The 14,572-nt window shown below is 34.7% G+C and overlaps 1 protein-coding gene across 1 annotated transcript in view; it reads left to right on the top strand.

The window, feature by feature from the left end:
• Positions 1 to 14,572, top strand: part of GLS (glutaminase) — a 64,863-nt gene that overhangs the window by 25,651 nt on the left and 24,640 nt on the right. The window contains 7 exon segments of the mRNA XM_054069427.1: positions 6,044 to 6,076; positions 6,350 to 6,408; positions 7,493 to 7,559; positions 8,039 to 8,089; positions 10,504 to 10,680; positions 11,779 to 11,910; positions 13,591 to 13,683. Coding sequence (XP_053925402.1) covers positions 6,044 to 6,076; positions 6,350 to 6,408; positions 7,493 to 7,559; positions 8,039 to 8,089; positions 10,504 to 10,680; positions 11,779 to 11,910; positions 13,591 to 13,683 — 612 coding nt within the window.

Genomic DNA, 14,572 nt, shown 5'->3' with positions numbered 1-14,572 from the left:
TGCATGCAGTTGTGGTATTTGTTAGAAGGTTGGGGAATTGTTTTTGCCGGGGTGGTTTTTTTTATTTTCTTTTTTTTTTTTTTTTTTTTTGCTGTAATGTTCTTATTGAAGAGTATCGTATCGCACTGCTGGTTTTGCATGTGATAACTGGCACGCTCTAATGGACCACATATTGTACTTCTCCATACTCCGTTACTTGTTTTCAGAATGATTGAAATGTGGGTTATTGTATGTACTGGTGCCAATAGGAAACCATTTATCCATCTGAATAACTAACCAAACTAAACCCCCTAGGAGGCAGAGTTATGAAGTTACTTCATAGTTCTTAATAGTTATATTTTTGATGTGAAATAACTTCTTTTACAATCTGCAACTTAACAATATTCCTGCTAACTATACAGTGATTCAGGTAATTCATGTTTATATTTGATCTAATTTAACACTTTTTTTCTGGAAAAGATGGCTTCATTAACCCATATTTTGCCCTCAGTTCTTCTGCATTCGTTGTCTATTTAAGGTGTTTGTTACATATCTTGAAGGACCAGGTAGACTAGTGGCTATTAAACCTGGTCAAATTTACCTGTGTATGACAGGTTTATTGGTAGCTATGGAGAGATTGTTGCCTGTATTTCAGTGCTAAGAAGGCTTTTACCTTCTTTGATGTTCGTTTTTTTTATCTCCGAGAAATCAATGTAAGAAGTCTTTCAAAACTTGCATACATTGTACTTAATTGAACAGCTGTTAGTGTGCATAATCCTGCACACAACTGCCGTTACAGTCTGACATAAATTATGATTACTCGTGGATAAGAGATGATGCTTGGAGTGATCTTCCTGTCAGAATATGTAATGTTAACAGTTTGGTGTCAAAAAGGGGTTCCTAGCATCACATACCCAGTCCTGACTCCCTTAAAAATTTGGTATACGCACCTTGGAACAGAGCATAGACCTCAACCATAATGTTATATTAGTTCTTGCTATTCATAATAATAAATAGTAAAGCATATGTACATCTTAGCTTGACTGTATCATACTTTTACCAGCTTAAATGATTCTCCTACTGTCATGTCCTTGGAACTACTATGTATTTAGGTTTTGGTGCCTTAACTCATGGCTCTGTACTAACTGTACTTGCATTGCAGTCCGAAGACTGTTCCAGCAGTTCAAAGCACGTATCTGCAATAAAAATGCTGTAGCAAAAGTACATCATCTGGGCCAGTTTTAATGAGATAAGATTTTGGAAAGAACCCTGAGGACCTTTTTCCCGTGTTTGTAATTGTACAGGCCCTTGCCTTTAATAGTAGTTATAGAAATTGCACAGTTATAATGAATTTCAAGTAATTGTTATCAAAAGAAAATTGCATTGACAATACTGGAGATTGTGAAAAGAGGTAATAGATAAAATGGTAAATTATTCCATGTTGCCAAGGAAATAAAGGTGCTTGAAAGAAGGAGATTGAGCTCCTGTACAGATTTAGTACAGGTTCAGTGCTCTGTATCCACACAGCTTTCTGTACGTCACTCTGACTGGGAAAAGTCTTCATTGATAGAATTTGATGCTTTGGTCTGTTGGTTGTTTTTTTTTTAAAACTTGAATTCAATTTGTGGTGCTCTGGGAATATCAGTGGTTGCATAGCAATCGCCTGCTTCCATGTATCTGTACTACCAGGGAGGGAGTGTGTAGAGTGAACAGGAGGTGAAATATGTGCAAGAAGGCAGCTGGCTGTGGAAGGAATCACCAGAGGACAAGGGATTAATCTTAAGCCATTTTTATTGTATGCTTCAAGATTCTATCTGTAGATAAAAGCTTTCCTAGCATCACAGCAAAGGTTTGGGCAAGTGCGGTGTGTGTAAATCCTGTAAATGCTGACATCCACCTGCACAGTCTCACGCAGATAGTGACAATAGACTTTGCTCTGTGAAGGGAGGCATTCTACAGTAATGAATTTGTGTGGGAAGCATTAGGGGGTCATAGCGTTATCATAGTCCTTGTGAAAAGTTTGGTGTACAAGAAAATGATGATCTTAGTGACCCTGGGAAAAAGTTAATTCAAGGAAATTTTTTTTTTAGTTTGTGTTTTTTTCTAGTACAAAACATAAGGAGATATATCTGATATTACGCTGAGAAGTCTTAAAGTATATGTGGCAAAGAGTGGTAGAAAAACCTGTCCAGCTGTGCTAAGGTTTCTGTTTGCTGTCAGAATACAGTTTATTAGGAAACACATACAGTTATGGTAATACTCGAGGGATGTGAAAATGCATGGTTTATTTGATGATATATTTACAATGAATAGTACAGATTTAGCCTTAATTGCTCTATTCTACCCACTCCATTTATCTTTCCTGGTAGACTAATGTGTAAATATACATATATACCCACTTTAAAACACGTGTTGTCATTGTGATCTTCTCTGCCAGATACTTGTCTTTATTTTGATGAACTTTCCTCTCTCTCTGAGTTATTAATTTTCTCTGTAATAACTAATTTTGGGTAGACCATGCATTCATATTATTCTGCACTTGCTTTTTATTATAACTCAAATGTATGTTATTTGACATGGACTATGTAGAAGTGATACTTGAAATTACATGTATTAAGTGGTTGCATATGCAAATATTCCACACTGAAGGACACAAAAATAACTCTTACATGTATTTGAAATAGTAATGGTATTTGTCCCAGTAGGTTAATACTGTCTGACGGTTGTGCTCTCAATTTCAGAGCTGAAAATGGCACGCTAAGCGGTCAAGACACCAGTTCTCACAGAATAGGTCCAGATTAACAAATAAAATTAAAAGTGTGTTTAAGAACAGAAAATAAAGACATTAAAGTGCACAAACATAAAAAATGTTTTCTTGCATTCTGATGTAGTTTTCATCACAGTACAGTGGTAGGTGATAAATTTTGGTTTACAAAAAGTAATTTTTAAGTCATCTTCTATTATTAAATTATAAATTTCTCATGATCCAGATATTTTTATCAGCTTGGCCTTAGGTTCAAAATCAAAAACTTATTTTAACAAGAGACACATGGTAAGAGCTTATTTGGTCTGATTGTATAAACACTGAATGTTCATCAGTGAAAAGTGGCTAATATTAACTACTTTTCTAATAAGTACTGCCCTAATTTTGTTGTTGCAAGTTCTGGTAAGTATCCATGGGTCTCTCCTTTCCTATGTACATGTAGGCATGCAACTGCTATATTTATCTAGTATAAATAGAAATAATAAAAGTACCTTACTTGTTTTTTGTTGTTGCTTGTTTGTTTTTAAAAAACATCACTAAAACCAGTACACAGTCAAAAAATTCAAAGTTTATAGTTGACAGCCATAGTGTCCATTGTGATTTAAGTGTTTTACAAAATTGTATTGGAGCTGTCTTCTGCAAGTTTGGATTTTCTGCCTATTAAACTGCTTCAGTCTTAACGTGTTAAATTTCATTTTGTATTTATTTAGAAGTGTTTTTTCATATGTATATATACACAAGCATGTGTACAGTAAGTGTGTATATGAACATATGTTCCAGGTAAATGGTAACTAAGTGTTTGTGGAGTTAGTGCATGGAATGTTTTCCTTTGATGTCCTAGACAGATAAATTGCATCTGGACTTAATGCTTCTTAAGAAATATTCTTGCAGTGCCCCCAGCCTCGTAAGCTTACACAATCAAGCTAAAAATAAGCAGCACTTGTCCAAGAATAGAAGTTTTCTTGTCCCTCAGACTTGTGTAAATTATTATGGAAATGTTGCTCAGCATTATTGATGTTAGAATTTTATATTTGCCATTGGATTTTAATTGTAGATTGTGTGTTGCCTCTGTCTCTTCAGCTTTTTAGGAGGAGCAGCATACCTCTTTCAGCAGCTGAAAGAGAGAAACTAATGTTGGGTATTTTAGTCATTGTGTGTGCGGAGCAAAGTTCTCTGGTTTAGTTGGTGTTAGGCTAAGTCCATACTGAGGTCTTGGCCATATGATTACTTGGCAAATATTTAGGTATATGAAACAGTCTAATTTCAGTAACAAGGCTTTTGTTTGACATGAAGTGCCTATACAAGTGTGTGGAACATCAAGGACTAAAACTGCATTGCTCTAAGTCAGCGTGCAGAAGATTTTCTTCCCCAAATGCAAGATTAGATGTAAATTTTAATAAGAAACTTTTTTTTTTATTACACGTTGATGTGGAAAAAGTTTTGAGTCTTTTGCCCACCATTTTATATGCTGCGAGTAAAGCCAGGTTCTTGTTGACAAGTTTAGGAACTTTTTTTTTCAACTCAGAAAAAAAAGTGAAGTATTATGTACTTATATTTTGTGGAAAGCATGATTCCTTTCTCCCTCTTTCTTTTTTTAACAAAAGAACTTGTTTCAATTTATTATACATGTCTAACCATACAATTACCAATGCAGCATCCCATAACTAGTGCTGACCCACTTTCTCAGAAAAGATGTTCATTGTGCATTTGAAAGGTTGAAAAGGTTTTTTGTGGTTTAAATGTTGTTACATATTTTACAGCATTAGGATCTATGGAATATTTTGACAACTGCAACAGTTCAATGAAGTTGTAATTTCTTCTTTTAATTATTTTTCATTGAACAGATTTTGGAGTTAAATTTTTAAGACTTGTGTTCTGGTATATTATACGAGAACATTTTGATGAAATGTATCGTGTTGTTTTTTTTATCGTATTGCAAATTAGCTAGAGATTATTACCTCTAGGAGTAAGGGCTATTAGCCTTTAAGGATAAGGTAACCACTGGTGCATAATTTTGGATGAAACAGTGTGGTGTTCCTTTCAGCGAGTGATCTTACGTGTATGTACTGCACATCCTCTTGTAGATGAGCTGATGCATGGGCTTCAAAGATTATCTGCAACGGCCTAATCCACATACAGAGTGGGAAATGAGACTGGCTTTACGCATTTCATTAAGTAAAATACTGGTTGATATAAAGCTTCATTTTTTTCCTCTTCCTTCCCCATCCCTATGCTAAAAACAGTGCAAGTAGTGTCTTGAATTATTTGAGATATGGTAAGCAGAGTTCTGTTATTTAAATAGAGTATCCTTAATACTACAATTCTTTATTAAAACCACTCCAGATACATTGTTTCCACTTGCTTGTGTGGTGCCCTGGTTTCTTAAACTTCCTCAAAAAATTCTGGTTGGCTACTTCAAAAAATGAAAAGCTTCCCCCCAGCAAACCATGCTCTATTATTTACCTCCCACCCCTCTGTCAACATTTTGCTATAGGAATTTGTGAAAAGTCGCCTGTCAGACCTATAAGGAATTAAAACATCTTTAACTGGCAGCTACTAAATTTGAAAATGTTCTTAAACAGGGTTGGAGGGGAAGCCTCAAAATAAGACCCCTCACCCTCCCCAGAAAAAAACAACCCTAAGAATTAAGTTTTATTAGCATCCTTGTTAAGATGAATTTAGATTTTTCCTTATATTGTTAGCACAATAATGTACTTTATGATGTGAAATTCTGTTTTTCTAACTAACTTTTAATATGTAGGACATTAATCAGATATTAATCAAATCAGATATTTTTTATTTGTTTTCAATCTAAATTCTTAGTGTGGTGTCCAGCCACACAAATATTTTAACTTCAGTAGGCTGAATTTTTCCTGTGCTCAGCTCTTTTGGTAGTTTGTACGAATACATTTGGGTTACCAATCTATATAACAATTTAGTGTTCTCATTATAATTATCCTTATTGTAATTACTTTTGTATTTTTTGCTTAAACTGCTACATTTACTTATGCTAAAGTTAAATAGAGAGCACTTAAAATAAAGCATACCTTTTTAGTTTAAGTAAGTTCATTTCCAGCTTACAAGTGTTTAATAAGACTCTTATCGAATTATTTAATTTAAATAATAATTAAAGATTTACTTATCTAACACTTTAATTTTTTCATTAATATATGAAATGATCTTAGGACATTATTCTTAATTAGCCTCATACCTTAGTTATATGCATTAAAAATCCTAATACCAAACTAACTTCTTTCTTATGTTAACAATTTTTGTAAATTATTTTTTCTTTTCTTGCAGCAAGGAGCAAATAATGCAGAAAAATTTGACTACGTAAGTTAATGCTATTACATTCCTTTTTAAACTAAATTCAGTTATAAAAGTCTCAAGATGGCAAGGGAATTGCAGGTGAAATTTAACTAATTTCAAATATTTTGTCTTTTTATCTGTACTTGGTTGTCTAAACATTTAAGAATTTGGATTCCATTTGTAGAATTGTGTTACAAGATTTAGGGTAAGGCTAGATTTGAAAGTTCCTCAATTATAGCTTTTTAATGTTTGAAAATGTTAGCATGCTTTTCTCCTCTGCTCTCTTGTCTCTAACAGGTGATGCAATTCATGAATAAGATGGCTGGTAATGAGTATGTTGGATTCAGTAATGCTACGTAAGTAGTTTTAATTTATTTAATGAAGTTAGGTGGAAAGGGCCTCAACTGGTGGTTTGCATATTGAGCTTATGACAAAATTTAGTTATTTATCTTGAAACCATCATTTCATCTCCAGTATTAGAGGGTGTCTTTGTCTTAAAATGTACAAGAACCGAAGCTGTGCATGTCTCCGACATCAGTGTGGCTGAATGTCACTTAAAGGGTCAGGTACCTCTTTGAAATGTCATTATTCTGTCTGCATGCTCTATTGGTGCTATGGCAGAGAGAGCTCTAAGTGCAACAATTCCTTCATATTAAAAATTAAACCCTGCATCTTAATGGCTCCGTATTAAATGTTAGAAAGCAATACTTTGTATAGGTAGGGCTCTATACATTTTTTATTTTGCGTGTTTCAGTTCTTTTCTAAAGCAATTCCCCCGATTAACTCAATGCACAGCATTCCAAAAATCTTCAGAGATTTTTAAGGCAGCACTGGGAAAATAATAAGGATTCCGCATAGCAGAGTTCTTTCCAGGTTGAATGAGATGGGTGTTTTTTCCTGAGCTTTGTTAATGTAGAAGTGTTTACCCTGGAAGGAACCTGGTCGGAGAGAATTACCTACCCTTGTATCTGTACAGATTCCTCCTTCAGGTTTCATCCTGAAGCTAATCACCACAATAACAGGGCAGCATCAGTCTGGTCACCGTTTGACCTGCAGCCTGGTCCTCCAGTTCTTCTCTGGTTTGGGCAGTGTTGCCACTGAATGGCCCTTTCACTACAGCTTGAGGTGGGATGTTTCATTCCACTATGGCCTTCTTAGAAATGCTTCTAAAAGTAGGATCTTGTGCTTCTTTACCTTAGCATGTGTAAGCTGACCTGGAGATAAGGAAACCGATACTGTATGTATTTGAGCATCAAACCTAATTCACTCCAGCTGGGTGTGCTATGTTGAGCTTCTGTGGGAACTTCTGTGCCATTAGTAGAATGTTTGTGGTCTGAAGTAATGTATCCTTTTCATGCAGCTTTATTGAATTGTGAAGTTTAGCTTTTTTTTGATCGTTTGATGAGTTATTATTCTGCTTTTTTTTTGTTTTATTTTAAGGTTCCAGTCTGAAAGAGAGAGTGGAGATAGAAACTTTGCAATTGGCTATTACTTGAAAGAAAAAAAGGTGGATCTCTTTTTTTTTTTTTAATAATATTTTTGAAGGCTGTGTGGTGGGCTGTTTTTTATAGTCTGTGAAGATTTTGAATTTATGTTATGTACAGTATGGCATAAGTTATTCTAGTACTATATGTTTTCATACTTTCACTCAAAATGCTTTCATTTAGAAAGTGTGATACTTAACGTCATTCTAATCAAACACCTGTAGTCTTTTTTCTGTACAATAGCCATAATTTGTTTTACTTGTTGTAAAATGCATAATCTGTGCTGTACAAGTGACTTTATGAAAATTCTAGATTTTGTAGTTTGATTTAAAGATGTCAAAAAAGCTGGTACTAGAAAAGATTTTAATACCTAAGTTATTGATCTCAACTGCCCTGTTATTTTTAAATATGACATTATTTAGAACTTCTACTTGTTACATTTAAGTAAATATTTAAAAAATGCAATAACATTACCTAAAAACTCTCTACTTTTCTTCCTCAGTGTTTTCCTGAAGGAACGGATATGGTTGCTATACTAGACTTCTATTTTCAGGTAACTGACTTTAAAATTGAGACTCATTATAGAATTAGAATTACTATTATAAGAAGTAGAGTTGTTCATAGATATAAAGACTTTAATGACTTTTATTTAAACTTGTCAGCTTCTCTTAAACTCTGTAAATGAACAATGTATCCAGATTTGCTTTTGTTTAGCTCATATACATAGGTGTCTTTATTGCTAATGCAAACTAGGAATAGTGTTTAAAACACTAGTAGTTAGAAGCTTAAAATGTCTTTTATTACTTCAGTGAGTTTCACAGAATATTTCTGCTTCTTTGGGTTGCAGCTCTGTATTGTACAGTGAAGTACTTTAAACTGTGTAACTAAAATAATATAAGCATGCTCTATTGTAAGCTAGGGGGTAGTCTTATAAATGAAATAATATGAATTTCTCCTTCATTTTGTTTAATTCATTGCTTATGAGTAAAACAAAGAATCTAGCCATAGATATTCTCCCCTCCCCTCCTTTTTTTTTTTCCTTATGCACTTTCAGCGAGTTGTTTGCAACTGTCACAAAATGAAAACTTGGCAAGTGTGAAGTGTTTCCTCAGTAAGAGTTTCCTAATGTTTAAAGCATTCACAACTTGGTCAGCTCTGCAGCACGTAGCTCTCAAGAGGCAGTTCACGTAGTGTTGCTGACTCACTCCATCTGGGATAATTTAAAACAAAATTCCAGAGTTTAGTTCTCAAAATGAATATTGTTTTGATGTGTGATACTTGCTTTTACTTATGTAAATCATAAACAATATTTTTTTAATGCAAATTTTATCTGAGTTTTTTGTATTGGGATGCGCCTCCCTGAATTGTTCAGTTGAATGTCTATTTATGAAGTAGGGTATGTGTGGTGAGCCTTAGCAGACCTCTTGTTGAGCTGGAGATTAGGTACAAGGCAATAGTCTACTCTGAACTACTGTTATTACAGAACAAAACCCATAATTGATTTGAATTTATTGTTTAAATATGCTTTTAAAAATGCTTCCTATCCCACTGCCTCAAGTCCTGATACGCTTCTGAGTGCAAAGCTATTCGTAATGCAAAAACTAACATTTCTGATTTATTTTAATTTGGCCTCATTTTCTTGCAGTAGGATCTCTAATTTCATGACTGTGTATGTTTCTTTTTTTTTTTCTTGCAAAATCCCCTTTTTACTCCATACTCAGAAAAATGACAGCTCATACACGAGCGGCAATTCTGTTTTCTTTTCTTCTCACTGTACACCACTTACTTTCCAATACTCTACCCAGATTCTACTTTAAAGGACAGTTAGTTCTTTTCTTTGGGTTTTCTGCAATGCTCCTTCCTCCCTTGTGTAATTGGGAACTTTCTAAAGAGGAATAAACTTATTTTCCTATTGTCTCTGTAAAGTGAGGATGTGTTATTCTCATTAGAGAACGGCGGTACAAAATGCAGGTGCTTAAGTTGAGAACCTAGAAACACTTTTTTTTTTTTAAAGTAGGTGATATTGTGTAATACTTCATATGTTTAAAACACAGTTGCCATTTTAGATGCGTCTCTGACAATCTCTTGATTTGCAACTCCTGTTGATTGGACTAGGATGTATTGAGTTTGGCACCCGGAAAATAAGAATTCCAGGTAGTAACCACTCATGCAAACTTGGCTTAGGTAACTTCATGAAGTATCATGTAATGACTGTTTGGCAAAAGCAAGAATACAAGCACTAGTTTGTTTACTTTTCAGAGTAGCATTTCAGCTTCAGGTTGAAACCAGCTTATCTTTTGGTTTCTGCAGAAATGAGGCAGCATCAGGTGATGCCATCATATCACATTTCCTGATGTGTCACCAAAGTATGTATAGTTTGTACTGAAGCAGGGATCCTGGGAGGAACTATCGTGTGGTCGTATCATTAATGTATCAGAAAACATATCTGAGAGAAAGGTGAAATAAGGCTGCATCAGCAGGAAGTGCTGGCATTAAGACTTGCATGTGCTAGAGTTTGCAGCTTTAAAGTGTACTTTTAATAGATGTGTGTGGTCTTCTAAGGCTTGAAAAAAAAAGCCACACAAAACAAACTCAAATTGAAAAAAAGCAGTCATTCTGTGGCTTTGCCATTTAACCAGATGCAAAATACTGAGATTGTTTACCAGACCTCTTCCTCTGAAAGAAACATAATGGGGGGTGGGGGAGGAATCAAGTGAAGACACTAACCTATGTAAAATACTATCCTGAACTATTAAGAGGGCTTACAAACACTGTTGCTGGGATCTTTATAGTAGGAAGATTTGGACCATATTAATTGATGCTACTGGCGTCACCTGTAATAAATGTTATGCTACGGATTATTTTATGAAATACTATTTCTATAGAAACATACTGTTGATCCTGCTATAGTTGGCCTTATTGTACTAGAAGTATCAGTTCTTATAATCTCAATTTCTCTTTCATAAGCTTTGCTCAATAGAAGTAACGTGTGAGTCGGCAAGTGTGATGGCAGCAACTCTGGCTAACGGTGGGTTTTGCCCAATCACTGGTGAAAGAGTACTGAGTCCTGAAGCAGTCCGGAATACCTTGAGTTTAATGCATTCCTGTGGCATGTATGACTTCTCAGGGCAATTTGCTTTCCATGTAAGTAGTTCACAGACATTAATTATAATTGACCATGAAGATTAATCTGTGCTTTTGGTTTCCGTGTTCCAGGGCTGGCTTGCTTGCTTCTGGGGTAGAGAGGTGGGGGTGTTACATGGATTGTTTAGAAATTGAACAAGCCATATAGGAAAATGTCCCACCATACCTTTTAGTAGTTATTATTCTTTGCCACTTCAGCTCACCTTTGGGAGTCCTTTTCATGTTGATACATAGATATTGTCATGTAAGAGAGGTTGTTCGTGAGAGAATACAGGTGATTGATGCAGATGTAACTGCACACAGCATAACTAAGTCCTGCTATATAGGAGTAAAGAATAGCAGAAAGCCTTTGCAGGCAGTTACTTCTCCTTCATTGACTTCAGCTGTTTCATGAATTATTTGCATGTGCTGTAAAAGTGCCTTTCATATATAGGATATGTACCATGCTTCTGTCTTCCAGCAGTAAGTTGTACTGCAAGATATACTGTATCTTATTTGTGTTTCCATCAATTTGGTTTGAGTGTTTTTAGGTTTTCCTCATCGCATGCATGTGAAATTTATTCTAATGCTTTATGTGACCTAAAAGTTATTGTTTAATGAGCTATGGGGTTATGACACGTCGGTTCCTATAGGAAAAAAGCAATACCTTTATCCAGATTGTAAATAAATAGGTTATTGTAAGGCTTTATGGACAGATTCTTCTCTTTTCTTGGGGTTTTGATTTTTTCCTTTTCCAGTGAAGGCTTTTTAATTTATATAGCTTTGTACTACTCCCTTGTTGCAAAAGCTGTTCATCAAAGATACTCTTGTGTACTACTGCTTAGTCATAATTGCTTTTTTTGTAATAGATTGGAATTGTCTTTTTCACTGTAATACTGACTCTGTTACTGAGAGCAAATAACTTCCTGATGGCATACCTTGGACTACCGTGACCTCTGCTTCAGGTTATTGTCTTTGTAAAAAGAGATAAGTGATAGAATGTTTCCGGATCTATGTTTTATAAACGTTGCATAATAATCTTCAGTAAAATGCTATGGTATTGTATTACGATAGTGAAGAATGTTTGCAGAGGATCGTAACTATGTAATTATTCTGTAGGTCGGTCTTCCTGCAAAATCTGGAGTTGCTGGTGGGATTCTTCTGGTTGTTCCTAATGTCATGGGCTTGATGTGCTGGTCACCACCTTTGGACAAGATGGGCAACAGTGTTAAAGGAATTCACTTCTGTCATGTAAGCAGCATTACCTTTGGTGTTTGATTTTTTTTTCGCCTTTGCAGCTGATGCTTAGTGAGCTTCAGTTAGAGATACAACTGAATTAAGTAGTGATTCATTGCTCTTCCATACATAGAAAGATTTGTCTGCTACAAGGGTGAAAGGCCAAGAAGAGATGTTTGCATTTTAGTAATTAATAACACTGTAAATTGGTGAGCATTTAGAAAATACAATGCCAAAAACACTGGAGAAATTTGACATGGAAAAGCTTCGAAAAAGAGCACTTCATAAAGTAATGAAGGAGCTGGTCTTTTCTATGCTGCATTAGAAGCTGTAGACCTTCAGTTACAGACTTCTTTTCCTCTCCAGTCATAAAGCAAATAATTTTCAAAACGTCGGAAACACAACTCCTATTTTGTTACAACTGAAGAAAAAGATGCTCATGAAATATTGTTTTTCTGATGTGTTTTCATAAAACAGATCTTTGTGACATGAAAAAGTCTTCATACATTAGACCCTGTTATATGGCAAGCTCTTTCTAGCTTGATGTCTTCCTTTTGAAAGAGTTGTAGATGGTCTGTTGATAGCAGCATTAGAGGCAGGAGAGATTTTGTAGAGTATTTCATAATGATTAATAAAATTGTTTTGAGATAGTATATTTTGGTAGAGGAGAATGCTGAAAAAATAGCGTCTTTCTTATTTTCTCCCTAAAACCATCTTGTAATACTGATGAAGTAATTATAAATGAGGAAAAAGGTCTCATAGAAGAGAATTGTTCACTCTCTAGAGACCTATAGGAAATGTAAGATTATTTGTAACGCGTTGGAAGTTGAAGGCATAACCAGTTTTTTTCTGGTTGGGATTTTTGGTTTTGTTTTGGGGTTGGTTTTGTTTGTTTTAAAGTAGTGATAACAGTTAAACTGCAGTGATAAAATTCTGGATGGACTTCAGTTACTGGGGTGAAAACTTGTGTGACTATATCTTCACTTAGTGACTGTAGCATGGGATTTACAGTATGCAAGGCTTTAGTTCATGTAGATGAGCAGCAGTTAAAACTTTTCATACTTCTATTTATCTAATATCTGTGGAGGTGTAAATTAAGAATAAGAAGTTACTAATTCTAGTTTAAAAGCTTTTAAAATATGTCATATGAAATAGCCTTGTACTTGATAATTTAAATAGAAAATCATTGAGTAGGAGATAGGTGAAGGATTTACTGCATTTATTCTGTGTTATAGGACCTAGTAAGTGATAGATGATTATGGCATACAAGTAACACTAATGTAATGCTCACCTTTAAAATTACAACAGAATAGCAAAATCCTGTAATTATAACCTTCATTTCACATTTTTTTTTTTCATCTTTTGATTGAATTTTAAAGTTTTAGCCCAGGTTGCTCTTCCTGTTCCTAAAGTGTTTAATCCAGCTGCAGTAATAATGTATTAAAATAGATATTTTGCAAATTGCCACCTGCTTTGTATTTCTTCAAAAAGGAGTTTGAAGTTGTTTTATGACTTAATCATATAACTGTATTATGTTCAAAGGGCATTTGTACTAATTTATTTAATAAGCTTCTTCTGTGGCTGGTTTAAATAACTAGGATATGATGTAAAGCATCAGTGGTAGTATCATTAGAATCTCATATGTATTTGACTATCACATGTGAATAATAATATGTGTTCTCTGAATATTGACAGGATCTGGTTTCTTTGTGCAATTTCCATAACTACGATAATTTGAGACACTTTGCAAAAAAGCTTGATCCTCGCAGAGAAGGTGGTGATCAGCGGGTAAGTTAATATGTATGTTAATGAGTATTGTTTGTAGACATAAGAAGAAATATGGAATGATCTTCTTTAAATGCAGAGCTGCTCAATGACATGTATTGCATCAAAGCTTTTGGATAAACTAGCTCATTTACATTATTGGGGGGACACTTACCTGGGGTAGACCACACTATGACAAGGTTTTGTATGGTAGAGTTTCATATCAGATTTGTAACTCCATTTCATGAAGTTCATCTCCCTTGCCAGAGTAAGTATATAGTATCTGATAAAAAGTTGCAAAGAGTTTTACTCTTCTGGTTGCCTTTAATAAAGACTTGACCAGCTGGTGGCCTTAGCCTTTCTGTTCTGTACTGTGGCGCACGAGGTGTATGTTCAGCATTGTTTCACAGTGATCTCTGTGAGACTGCATGACTTACTGAGAGTTGCACAGGCAGAGAATTCAGATTGTAGACAAGTGCCTGTTACTAAGGAAGTGCTATAAGCAATCTCTGGGAATGAACTGAACCCACTCCAGCTACATGTTCAAAAGATAAAAATGTGAGGATTCTTGAGATAAGGAAAGCCTCTTTGGTTTTATTACTGTTAATGTTTTAGCTAAGGGACAAAGATTTCAATAGGAGAAGATACAGTAGAATGATTTTTAAAATGCTTCTATTTGCGTGTGTACATCTAAGGAATACCCAATTTGGAATTTGAATTTTTTATAACTGGAAAAGAGAAAATAACATTTTATGTTGAGGTGAAAAACTCAAGTCTGTTATCATTGACTGCAAGTATGGATTTTTTTCCTTCAAATACACTAATAAATAATGTATGTTGCTTGAACAACTAGCATTCCTTTGGACCAATGGACTATGAGAATCTCCAGCAAGAACTTGCTTTAAAAGAAACA

The sequence above is a fragment of the Cuculus canorus genome, chromosome 6, assembly GCF_017976375.1.
Source record: "Cuculus canorus isolate bCucCan1 chromosome 6, bCucCan1.pri, whole genome shotgun sequence".
NCBI lineage: Eukaryota > Metazoa > Chordata > Aves > Cuculiformes > Cuculidae > Cuculus > Cuculus canorus.
Note: the sequence above shows the minus strand (reverse complement) of the source record. Positions and strands in the feature narration are given on the sequence as shown.